The following is a 12,430-nucleotide window of genomic DNA, read 5'->3' on the forward strand; positions in this document are numbered from 1 at the left end:
TAGATCCAGAATAGTACCTCTCACAATGATCCAGGTCTTCCTGTATCAATTAACAATCAATCAAGACACTCCTACAGACTGGCCATAGACCAAATGGATAAAAACAATTACTCAACTGGGGCTCTAAGTTGAGTCCAGGATGTATCAGGTTGAGAGTTACAACTAACCACCACAGCTGTTAGCACAAATACCCCAGAGTGGGTGGCTAGCACAGTAACTCCTATTGTCATGATTCTGAAAGCCAGAAGTCCAAGAGTGAGTCCAAGAGTGAGCAGGGCTGGCCCCTCCCGAGGCCTGGCTCTCAGGCTTGCAATGGCCCAGTGTCTTCACATAGCCTCTCTCTATGTGTCTGTGTCCAAATTACCCTTTAAAAAAAATAAAGACACCTACACTTATGCCTTCCTTTTAATCTGTTACTGCCATAAAGGCCTCATTTCCAGATACATCTCTTCTGAGGTCCTCAGTGCTTCAGCAGCTGAACTTAGGAGACTGAAGTCCAGTTTGTGACACCTAGTACAGCCATTGTTTCTCCGTGGCCACAGCAGGCCCAGGACAGACATAAGGTGGAGTCTAGCAATGGCTCCTGAGGAACTCATAGAATGAATCCATACCCAGCTACCTGGCAGGAGACATCCCCTCCCCTCCCCCAAGCCAATGAACTTCACCAGCCAGAAAAGCCTGCTCATCACCTGCTGCCCTGAGGCCACAGCCCAGTGAAGAGAGCTCTGGCAATCACTTCTACTTGAAGGCTCCCCGGACTCCCCTGCTCAGTTCTTCTTATGGTTCCAGTATCCCTCAGTTCCCTGCCCCCTTCCCTTCCTGGAGGTCTTGGAGCAGCTTTCATTTTCCCAACCAAGCCCTTGACCCATCCAAGTGGGCAGTGGGGAAGTATGTATTCCACCACTAGCCCCTTGAACCCTTCCCAGCAAGGCTTGGGAATGCAGGCTTGGCGAGGGGGGGGGGTGACTTTGTGAGACTCTCGGGCCTAGCTGGGGTCCAGCTGGAGACAGCAGGGTCCTGGCTTGGCATTTCCACTCATTTTTTTTTCTAGAGATTCATCACCTTCCTTGGCAAGTGTCCCTTCATCCCTGTAAGGAGAAGAGGGTGTGAAGCAGGTGGTGAGGGACATTCTGTCTAACAGAGGGCTTAGGGACACCTCTAGAAGCCCAGCCTCTGGAGTCTTGTTGCCATCCTGACAGAAACCACTTGTGCCAGACACACCTCCTGGCAGCAAGTGGGACAACCGTTTCCAGTGCCTTCATACTCCTCCTAGGCTTCCCTTCCTCCGGAAGGCTGGAGGCTGCGCTCTGTGTCCTTTTCCCTCATGTCTAGGAACAGGGTGTTTAAATAATAGCCATATCTGTAGTCTTCTATCTGAGCAGCTCCCATTGGATAGGGCCTGGGGTCCAGGCCTGTCTGCATGGCCATTTTCCTCAGGGTAAATGCAACTAAATCCCCCCACCACACACACACACACACACACACACACACACACACACACACACACACACACACCCTCGGAGCCAGCACAACCACAGACAACAGGGTTCTGATGTGGAGAAAGAACAAGAGGGGAATCCTCTGCTTTCATTGAGAAGCAGGAAAGTTGTGGCTGTATCCAGACAATCAGTGAAAGTTGGGACCTCAGGGTCTAGAAAACAGAGGCTGCCGGTTGGGCTGGGAACAAAGCATCCAGAGCACACTTAGGTGGTCGGCCCAGCACGATGAAGCTGCAGCTGGGCTTCTGAACAAAGATCTGCATCACTTCTGAGAGCTGACATTGGTGTTCCTTGGTCTGGTCAGCACCTGCGAGAGCCTCTGTTCCTCCTCTGCTTTGTGTAGTGCAGCTGGCTTGCTCTCTAAAATACATAACGGAGATTATACCCAACCTTCTACATGTGACCTTGCAGAGCTGCTGCTCTATCCAGATCACCACCACCTCCTAGTTGTTCTTCTGAGCCTCATTTCTGTCCCACCTCCCCTCTACTTTCCTGTGTGTGCATGCACATGTATGCGGTGCGCCTGCATGTATGCGTGTTGGGGGGCTATGCGTGGTCCCCTGAGGTGTTGTTCCACAGGTGCCTGCCACCTGTTTTAGAGATAGGGTCTCTCAGTGGGACTTAGACCCTGCCGATTAGGCTAGGCGGGCAGGCCAGTGAGTCCAGGTCTGCCTGTCTCTGCTTTCCCAGTGCTGGAGTTATAGGTACATACTACTATGCCTGTCTTTTTCAGTTGGGTTCTGCGGAGTCGGACTCAGGTTCTCATGCTTGTAGTGCAAGCACTTTGCCAACTAAGCCATTCCACACCCCCTTGGTTCCACTTTCTACACACCAGTTAACTACCTTGTTCTTAGATTTTGATAAGGTTTACCTCAGATCATCTATCACGCAAAAACCTCAAAACACTTCCTATATAACCCACAGAAAACCTGAATTCCTGAGGTCGGAGAGCCTGATGAGAGCTTCCTCCAGTTCCTGTAGCCCACCCAGTAGGCATTCTGGGCTCACTACCCCATCCCTCTCAGAGAACACATTCCTGCTTCAGTCTGTGTCCTTGCCTGTCTGTTTCTAGCCTTTTGCCTTGGTCTGTTCATGGCCATGACTCAATTGTAACACCAACTTCTCTGAGAATCGTACACATGGAGATTTTACCAGTTAGAACTGTCTCTCCACACAGGATACACTGCCTCGTGTGTCTGTGTGTGTGTGTGTGTGTGTGCGTGTGCACACACCCATGTGTTCATGTGCATATATGTGAAGGCTAACGCTCAATGGCTGGTGTCTTCCACAGTCTCTTTCCACTTTATTTATTGAGGCAGGTTCCCTCACTGAACCTGGAGTTTACTGATTCAGCAGACTAGCCAGCAAATCCTAGAGATTTTCATGTTTTTACCAAGCCTGGCTTCTTATGAGGGTTCTGGGATCTAAACTCAAGTCCTCAAGCTACCCACTAATCACCTTATCAACTAAGCAATCTCCCTGCCCTCACCTTGTATCTCCTCTCTGGTCCCCACAGCCACCCACATCAGACTCCTTTGGACTTCGGACTCAACACCGGCAGATCTCCACGGTGCTTCCAGGCTTTCTGAGTCTGACTGGGACTGCAGAGGCATCCAGCAATGAGACTTGTCTAGTTACCAGGTTCCAATATGAAGGTGATTGTTGAACCACCCATTTCTTGTCACCTTCTGCCCTTATATTTGCTGTATTCATTTAAAGTACATGTTAGCGTTCCTTTGTGTTGAAGAAGTGCACATACATCCCAGGCATTGGGGTGAAAGAGTCTATGGCCCCTCTGTGTCTTTTGAGTCACAGTCATTGTGGTGGTAGTTTTTTAGTTTTTCTCTTTCTTTCTTTTTTTTCTTTCTCCAGCATTTCAGTAGCACTGGCTGCTCTGGGATTCACTAAATAAACCCTACTGGCCCCAAACTCACAGGGCTACACCTGACTCTGTCTCCTGGGCTCTGGTATTAAACATATGTACCAACATTCCCAACTTTGGTGGTGGATGTCTGAGTGCTGCCCTGTACTCCCTCACAGCCACAGGTTACATTACTGGTTCTTAACCTGTGGGCCATGGCCCCTTGTGGGGGCAGATGATCCTTTCTCAAGGGTTGCCTAAGGCCATTGGAAAAAACAATTTACATTGCAATTCATAACAGTAGCAAAATTGCAGTTATGAAGTTGCAATCAAAATAATTTTATGGTTGGGGGTCATTGCAACATGAAGAACTGCATTAAAGGGTCACAGCATTAGGAAGCTTGACAACCACTGGGATGCATACTGTATATGCTTTTAGAGAAAACCCAGTCACACCTGCTCAATCCGCTGGAGTTGCTGACAGGTGTTAAACATAATGGAATTCTTGACTCATCTTGGCCTCTGATATTGCCCTCCTAAGATTATGAAGACAGGACTATTTCAAGACCCTGCCTACCTTGGTACCCTTGGTCCTCTGGGGCATGTAGAAGAGCAGATCCTCACCTCTGGATGCATAGCTCTCTTGTATAACGATCTCAGGTTTGAGAGTGATGGGCTGAAACATTCTGAAGCTCAAGCCTTCCCCAGAGCACAGGTATAATATCACCTACTAGAATCAACTCAGAAAGACTACTGCAGGCGGCAAAGGATTGCTTCTCCTTTGGCTTTGGTCAAATGCAGGCATGATGGCTATATGAGTTGTGCTCCCACAGCCTAGAGGATGGAACTCCAGTGATCCTTTTTTGGAGGAAGGTCCTGGAGAATCTTTTCCTCCCTCCTATATCTTCATCTAATTGTTCAAATAATTCATCCACCCACCCACCCATCTATCCACCCATCATTCATCCATCCATCCAATTATGGTCCTGGTATTATGTATGCTATAACCATGATAAGAAAAAAGAAAATAAATGTCTCTATTCAGATATCTTTTGAAATATTTTATTTCACTTTTTTCTAACAGTAATATAGAAACAAATAATCATAAAAATAAAATTGTAAATTGTCCATTGACTATGTAATAGCACTTGGTATTGCTACAGGGGTAGATCTTGGATGAGGCCAGGTTACAGCCAGGCCTGCCCAGGCCCTCTAGGGTTCTGTGATTGCTACTGAGCCCACAGAGGCATTGGACATGACCTTGTGGCAGCACAGTGGGTATTTTGTGTCTCGCTGGGGGCTGGGAGGACATGGAGATGGTTAATGATGAAACAGCAAACAGTGTACATATGGTAAGCCAGGAAACTGGCTGTGGAAGGCTGCTAATATTGCCACTGACCTATAGGCATCTCTGCATGGATTCTACAAGCAGAATGACCACAGTTAATGGTTTGAGCTCACCATGGAAGTCAGATACTAACTGCATGTAAGAAAACAAAAATGGCTTTTCCCTCCACTTTTGTGACCCCCTCCCCCCTCCCCACCTTCCCTCTTTATCCCACTTGAGGTGAACAACTTAAGCTGAGACATCTAGCCTATTTAAACCCATGCCTGGGACAAAGTTCCTCAGAGAACAAACGCAGGAGGAAGATGCCAGGTTAGCTGAGCACAGACCGTTCAGGCAGTTACTGACCGCATCTAATTTGATCACTCCACTTTGCTCTAAGCTAAGGGTGTCAGCTTCTGTAAGGATTGATGTCTCTTTTTTTTTTTTTAAGTCTTTTTGAGACATGGTCTCATGTAGCCCAGGATGGCCTGGAGAACTGACTCTGTATCATAGGCTAGTCTTTAACTCCTGTGCCTCCTCCCTCCATCTCCTGAGTGCTGGGATTAAAGACGTGCACTACCATGCCTGGCTAGTGATTAACTTATTACAACCAATTTGGCATTGTTTTTAGAATATGGGATGTTTCTATGATGTGGTATGTGAGGGTCAGCCAGTGGGTGACTGGAGGTAGGAGGTGATAAGAGATGATGAGGTCTCTTGGAACTTGGCAGTGTTTTGTGTAGTCTCTAAGGAAAGGACCTGGGTCAAGGTCTCTGGACTTCAGGGCTTTTAAGAAAATTTGTCTACCTTGTTCTACCTTTTAAAAAAGAAACACAAACTGCCTGGCTCTTTGAAATTACAAGGAAGAGACCATTCAGTCATACATGACCATTCAGTTATACCTTCCCATTCCAGTCTCTCCCTGGGTGTGTTGTAGCATGTATGGACAAAGCCCATTGGGATTACCAGGGAAAAGAAACATTATATACAGAGAACAGTCAGTATAGACTACAGGACTCTGACAGAGGGTAAGTGCCAAAGACCCACCATCCGGGCACCCTGCTTCTCTTCCTCCCCCAATATTTGGGATTGCAAAGTGGGGAGAATGGGTGGGGCCTGAAAGGGAGGAAGAGAGAAGTTGTCACCTTAGGGGTTTGGCAGAACATCAGGACCATCTTTTGACAGGAGATCCAGCTAGGTGTGACTCACAATAATTTCACACCTTAATATTCTACAGTCTCTAAGCAGCCAGGTGACTTGAGGGAAACCATTCTCTTTCCTGGCTTCATTTTGCCCCTCTGCTAATGAGCAGGCCTCACTAGACACACCCTATGTCTGAGAAAGTTGTGTTAACAGGAATACACGTGGCCAGATGTGCTGTACCAGGTCTTCCCTGAACCAATCAGCTTAACATTCTGCTGATCTCAAGCTTGCTGCTAAAGAAAAAACTCCTAAAACTAAATCCCAAACTCTGTGTGGCTTACTCAACCGGCTCTCCATTTGGACAAGAATCAGAGGGGGATTAACAAGTTAGCATCGCATTTCTTAACAGTCATGGTCAATTAAAATTCATTGTTGAGGTCAGGCACAGTCTTGAGAGAGGCTGGGGATGGGTTTCTGGACTCCCTGGGGTCTTTGGTGCTGGGGATAAGGTGATGTGGGTGATACCATCAAGTCCCACCAGAAATGTCTCTATCATGTCCCCTACAGTAAAATTAACTTGGGGGACATCTGTTTCCTATCTGCCTTGTTTAGTCATCAGTGGCCTGCTGGGTATTCTCCTGGGCAACAAAATAACAAGAGTTATAACTGGAGCTAGGACAGACAGCAGGCCATCTGGGTTTCTCCACCAAAGATAGACATAGACATAGACATGTCATATGTCATGGAGCAAGCATGGCCCTGTTGCATCAAGGCTCAAGTTCAAAGTAGCAGGGCAGAGCTCCTTCCCAGGGATGCTATTGGCCATCAAAGAGAAGCCTGCAATCCCATGTGCCATCTTGTTATCCCTTTAGGTTTTTCTGTCCTAGCACATCCCTGAACAGGCTGCTGAGTCACCTACTTAGGGGCAATTAGAGCTAGAACTAAAAAGATGAGTATACCTTACATATCTAATCTTCTCAGCTTCCCCAGAGGAGAGCTTTCTGTAGGAACAAGGTGGGAGGAGGGTCCCCTTTGGGATCCAACACCATAGCACCAGTGATTCTAGGACACAGGAAAGTAGGCCACTGAGGGGGTCAGGCCACAGGATCCTGCTGAGACCCCCGTCTTACATAGCATCTTCAGACTCTTTGGGTATTGAACATGAAGAGCCAGGTATGCTGAAGCTCCTGGCATACTACCACCAGGTCCTGGGGCCTTCCATTCCCAGCATGGCCCCAGGGAGACCCACTTTGGGTAACTTGGTCTGAGTCCCCCACCCCCTCACCCTTGGCTCTGGTCCCCCTTCCATTCCAAGGCCTCTCAGCACAGAGAGAACCTTCTGGAGTTGATGTTCATTTTGGTGACACCAATGAGCTTGAGTGGCGTGGAAAGGCTGAAGGAAGATGCCAGAGGGGAGTCGCAAAAGAGGTCAGACAGCTCATCTCGCTCCTCCAGCTCATAAGCAGCGTCGTTGAGCATCCTCCGGTGCAGGCGGCAGGTCTGCTCAATCTTCAGCTTGTTGATGTCTCCACGGAGGCGCATGAGCTGCCTGGCCAGCTGCTGGTCCTGGAGTCGCATTTCTGCCTGCAGAGGAAAGGCCAGACATTAGTCAGCAGGGCACATGGGGGCTGCAGCTCTGTGAGCTCCGCTGAGGGCACTCATTAATAGGAATCTAGACTGATGTCATGGATCACTGACAGGCCCATCTGGCAGCAGGTATTGTCCCTAGGTCAGAAAGGTGAAAGGACACTGCCATGGCACAGGAAGGTGTCATTGCCCAGCGAAGCTTTGTGCCTGGCTAGCAACTATTATCTAAATCCTTCTCTGGGCCAGCCCTAGCTTAAGGTCACTTCTAGCTCATCCCCTTTCTTTGGTGTTCTGTGGATTTCAGGTGGAATGAGACTGCAAAGAGTAACAGTCACCAAATTTGGCAGAATAGCTTCTGGGTGGGAAGGAGGGGTTTGATGGGCAGGACAATGAGGGCTTTCTACTGGGACAGACCGATTAGGTCACATGTGTGGGCTAGCATAACATGCCTTGTTATTTGGAAACTCATACTTTATATTGTATTTTCATCATATCCACCTACTACTACTGTCCTCCAGTGTTCCCAAGTGCCCTCCCACTCCAACTTTCAAATTCTTGTCCTCCTTTAAAGTATAATTAATAACTCTGAGTCCAGTTAATGCTGTCCATATACACATGGGTGTGGGCCATCTCCTAGGGTGTAGGGTCCTACCTGTGGTCATGTGACTTTCCCTCACTGTAGCCTGCTAGTTTTTCCTTCATTCATCTTATAATGACTTATGGTTGTATATCTGTACATACAGTAATAAAAATGAGCTGATACTATGAGCCAGGCACAGCTAACACACTAGAGTTGATCCTCATGATAGCCTGCGGAGTAAAACTCTTACCACGCCACAAGCTGGGGTAGGGGTTCAGACTGTGGGTACCACAAACCTGACAACTCAGTTCTGCTTTCAGTAGAGTGGAGCCTGAGGTTTAGGGCTGTTCAAAGCTGGGAGAGCCTGGAGAGGGTTTCTGATGGTTTTTAGCACCTCTGTTTCCTATTAGGGAAGGAATGTACTGAGAACCCCTCTCTCAGCAACACTTTTCAAAACCCATCTACACCCCAGCCCCTGTGGTACCTCACACTCTCCCCAGATGCCCACAGTGAAGGTCTATATTTTGCAAGTGAGGATACTGGAACTCCAAGGGCTTCAAGGTGCCCTTCAGCTTGAAGGTTGTGACTTGGCGAGATGGAATGCAGCTGTGATCTCACTTGGCTTCATGGGCAGTAGTGTCCTATTAACAAAGCTCTGTCGCTAAGACAGGCCACCAGCTGTTCCAACATGACCTGAGACCCAATTCCACCTTGTCATTTAGTCTGCCTACACCTGCAAATGGCTATTGTTTCAGTACATTTTCTGTTCTCAGACTCAGTTTTCCAGGTGCCTGAAACCAAATGAGCCCTGGGATTCAGGAGGGATGCCCCTGTCCTTATGCAAATGAATGCAAGTATTCTCACTTTCTCCATTGGGTTTGGAATACAGCCTAATGCCATGAAGAAAATTAGTGACTTCACTGGTGAGCATTCAGTGTTCTCTCTTACACACACACACACACACACACACACACACACACACACACACAAATACATAAATAATAAATTTTTTTCTTGATTGTGAAGGGCTAAGATCCAAAAGTTGAAAAAAGGTAAAATCTATATAACATAAGACGTATCATCTTGATCATTTTGAAGCACACAGTCCAGGAGTGTCAAAGACATGCATTGTTGTGCAACCACTACCACCACCCTATGCCAGAACCTTCCTATAGTTCTCAACTGAACAATGTGTTCATTAAAAAAAGAACAAAAAATCCTCATCCCCTTCCTCCAGCCCCTGAAACCCCAACCCCATTCCACTGCCTGTCTCTATGAACTAGATGGTTCTAGAGAGACACCCCCTTCCCCCCACCCACGCCCTCCACCCCCACCCCCACTGTAGGAGTAGGCTCCTACAGTGTTTATGCTTATGTAACTGGCTTGTTTCATTTCCCACCATGCTCTCCAGGTTCACATGGCTGAGAGGCTTTATAAATTAACTTTCCTTAGCAATGACTAAAGGACACAGGTCACTGTGGATAACATGAGTGGTGATCCCTATACTCCTACCCTGGCTCCCTGCATTTGATCTGTGCTGGCTCCTGCCTCTTCCCTGATCCCAGGCCAGAGGCATCACACCTATCTATCTTACAGACTATGAAACTAACTCAGGCCTAGCCCTCCTGGGAATGGTGGCACTCAGATCCCTCTGGGTCAAGCAGTGGCTTCCTGTAGCAAGGCACCCCCCCCAGCACACACACACACCCAAATTCCCAAATATTGTTTATAAATGTTTGTTTTCATTTAAATGGAATTGGTTATGAATGGTTAATAATCACACCCAATATCTTTTTAAAGGTAAAAATAAAATTATGGTATAGATATGAATCCTTTGTTTTGGAATGAATTTTCATTTATTGATACAATTTAAGGTCAATTTTATAATATGTATATTTCTCCTCTTGTTTAGGTATTGTGTAAAAATGTAATGTATAAGTCAATACAGATTATAGATAGTACCTATGACAGTCAGATCTTATAGTTAATTAAGATTTCTAGATATACAGAGATGTATTTGAGATAGACATTCTTCAAACCTTTCAAACCTCCTTCAAACCTACAAAATACATGAGGCATAACTGCTCCTGGCAACACCACATGCCTCAAAAAAAAAAAAAAAAAAAAAAAAAAGGATGGACATTAAAAAAACATGTTATGGAGTTTGCCTCCAATATGGCAAGATTAGCCATTTGGATAAGATACTGCTCTTGTCTGGACTGTTTGACTTTATGCTGTATAAACTAGACATGCAGGACCCACAGAAAAATGACTACTGATTCAAGATGGATATTGCTACAGAGTTCCTGCTTCATGGAAGAGTCTGCCAGACAGTCTACGGGGCACAGAAAAAAAAAGTGACTGACAAACTGCCAATACAAAAAGACAGTTTAAAGTTTCCTACTTTGCTAAAGAGTCTGACAGACACACTATGGCCTATGGGCTAAAGATGGAAGATTACAAAAAAACTTCATGTGACTGACACGACAAAAAATGTCTCTGTCATTTCTAGAGCTTATATATTATCCTTCTGTGGTCTTTGAAGGAGTTGAAGACAGAAAGTTATAGTTATAGTTTTCCTTAGTTAAACTTAAAGATAAGTTACATATAGGACTTTGGACTCACAAATATAGGATAGATGATAAAATAGTTTCTTTTAATCTTGCTAAATGTTAATGGACTAAATATTGTTAACTGTGATTCTTACTTGATAACTGTTATGTTATATATTTTGCTATGTTAAGGTTAAAACCCTTTTTATTAAACAAAAAAAAAAGAGATGATGGGAGATGTCATTCTGTATATATGTTTCTCATACTGGTTAATGAATAAAGCACTGTTGGCCAATAGGAAAGGAAGAGAGGAGGGACTAGGAGACAAGGAGTAAGGAAGAAGTAGTAAGGAGGAGTCAGCATGGAGAGACTGGGGAGACCAGATGCCTGCCCCACTCCCCGGTAAGATGAAAGCACGTGGAAATAGGTAGATTAACAGAAATGGGTTTATACTTAAGACAGAGCTAGCCGATAAGAAACTAGTACCTGGCCAACAGCATTATATCAAATACAGAGTCTCTGTATGTTAATTGGGGCTGGCGCCACGGCAGGACCAGTGGTGGGCAGAAAAACCTTACTCCTTACACACACACACACACACACACACACATACACACACACCCACACACACACCTGCTAGCTGAATCAGCCACTAACGACTCCTGAACTTCGATGTCTACTTCTCCACGAAGGGGAATGATGAGGTCTCCAGAGCAGACAAGACACTGCACAGTAACCCTAGGGCAGAAGCTGCCAGAGGTCAAGTGTTTCACTTCCGGCCCGGAGCACCTAGGCTGGTGCACTGGTCCTAAGGCTCCAGCCTAGGGAACTCAACTGAGCATAGGTCAAATACTGTCCTCTAAAGCTCAGTGTAGAGTGCACTTATTTTCCACCCCCCACCCACCCTCAGGGTGGCCTCTCTCTCCTCTGGGAGGCAGGAACAGGCTGGATTCAGAGCTGTGGTTTGTTGTTCCAGTAATCCCACAGTCAGGGCACAGCACCTGAATGTAAGCAGCAGAGGTGCCATTGGTCAGGGGTTGAGGGGATTATAGGGTCTCCTGAGACCTGAGGTGGTGGAGGAAGCCTTTCTGCTCAGACTCCTCTGCTGCCTGTGGACACTGGTGGTTTTGGGGCAAATGAGAAGCTTCTTAGGAGAATCAGCCTGTTTCTTCTGGTAGAAAGCAAAGCCCCCAGGGCAGGATTAGCTAAATAAACAATAATTACAGGGCTCTGCCAGAGAAGAGATTTCCTGGCTTCCCAGCTCACTCTGGGGTAGGAGAAGTGATGGAGATGTTGAGGGAAAAAAGCCTGGGAGGAGAGTCCGTAGAGAGAATCCAGATAGAAAGCTCTCAGGAGAATGTGTCCCTGCTTACTGGGAAGAGACCACCAACCATACCAAGTGCTTTCCCAAGGAGAAAAGAGAAGCTCAGGCCTGCCCTTGGCTGGGGGAAATGAAAATGATGGCTGTAGACATCCCCTGGATGTTCTAAATAAATCCAGTGGTTACCACATACATGACCAGAGGTTTCATCCAAAACAAATGGAGGAAAGAACTCCAACAGAGACATGTGTCTACATTCATACTGGCACATCCCAACTGCAAAATAGATGAACACAGTCAATCCACACTCTGGGAGATTCAGACACATATCACAATGTGGATTTGGGGGTATTGTGCTAAGTGACATTAGCCAGCTACAAAGAGACAGACATGTGACCCATGTATGTGAAGCAGCAGAAACAATTATATTCTGAGACAGACAACAGAAAAGGGTTTGTCAGGGTGTGGGGATTAGGATCAGTGTTAACCGCCAGAACAGACAGAATACCAAGGTAGAGGACATGTGACTAGTCCTTAATACTGGGCTCCTGTGGATGCTG

General features: G+C 46.5%; 1 protein-coding gene across 2 annotated transcripts in view; it reads right to left on the bottom strand.

Annotated features, from left to right (window-relative positions):
- Positions 1-6,579: 6,579 nt before the first annotated feature.
- The window catches only part of Fam167a (family with sequence similarity 167 member A), a 31,651-nt gene continuing 25,800 nt past the window's right edge, over positions 6,580-12,430 (bottom strand). For both annotated transcript variants that reach the window (XM_051195542.1, XM_051195544.1), the window contains one exon: positions 6,580-7,414. In XM_051195542.1, coding sequence (XP_051051499.1) covers positions 7,151-7,414 — 264 coding nt within the window. In that variant the 3' untranslated portion in view covers positions 6,580-7,150. The remainder of the gene's footprint in view (positions 7,415-12,430) is intronic.

This window comes from Phodopus roborovskii, unplaced genomic scaffold (genome assembly GCF_943737965.1).
Source record: "Phodopus roborovskii unplaced genomic scaffold, PHOROB, whole genome shotgun sequence".
Taxonomy (NCBI): domain Eukaryota; kingdom Metazoa; phylum Chordata; class Mammalia; order Rodentia; family Cricetidae; genus Phodopus; species Phodopus roborovskii.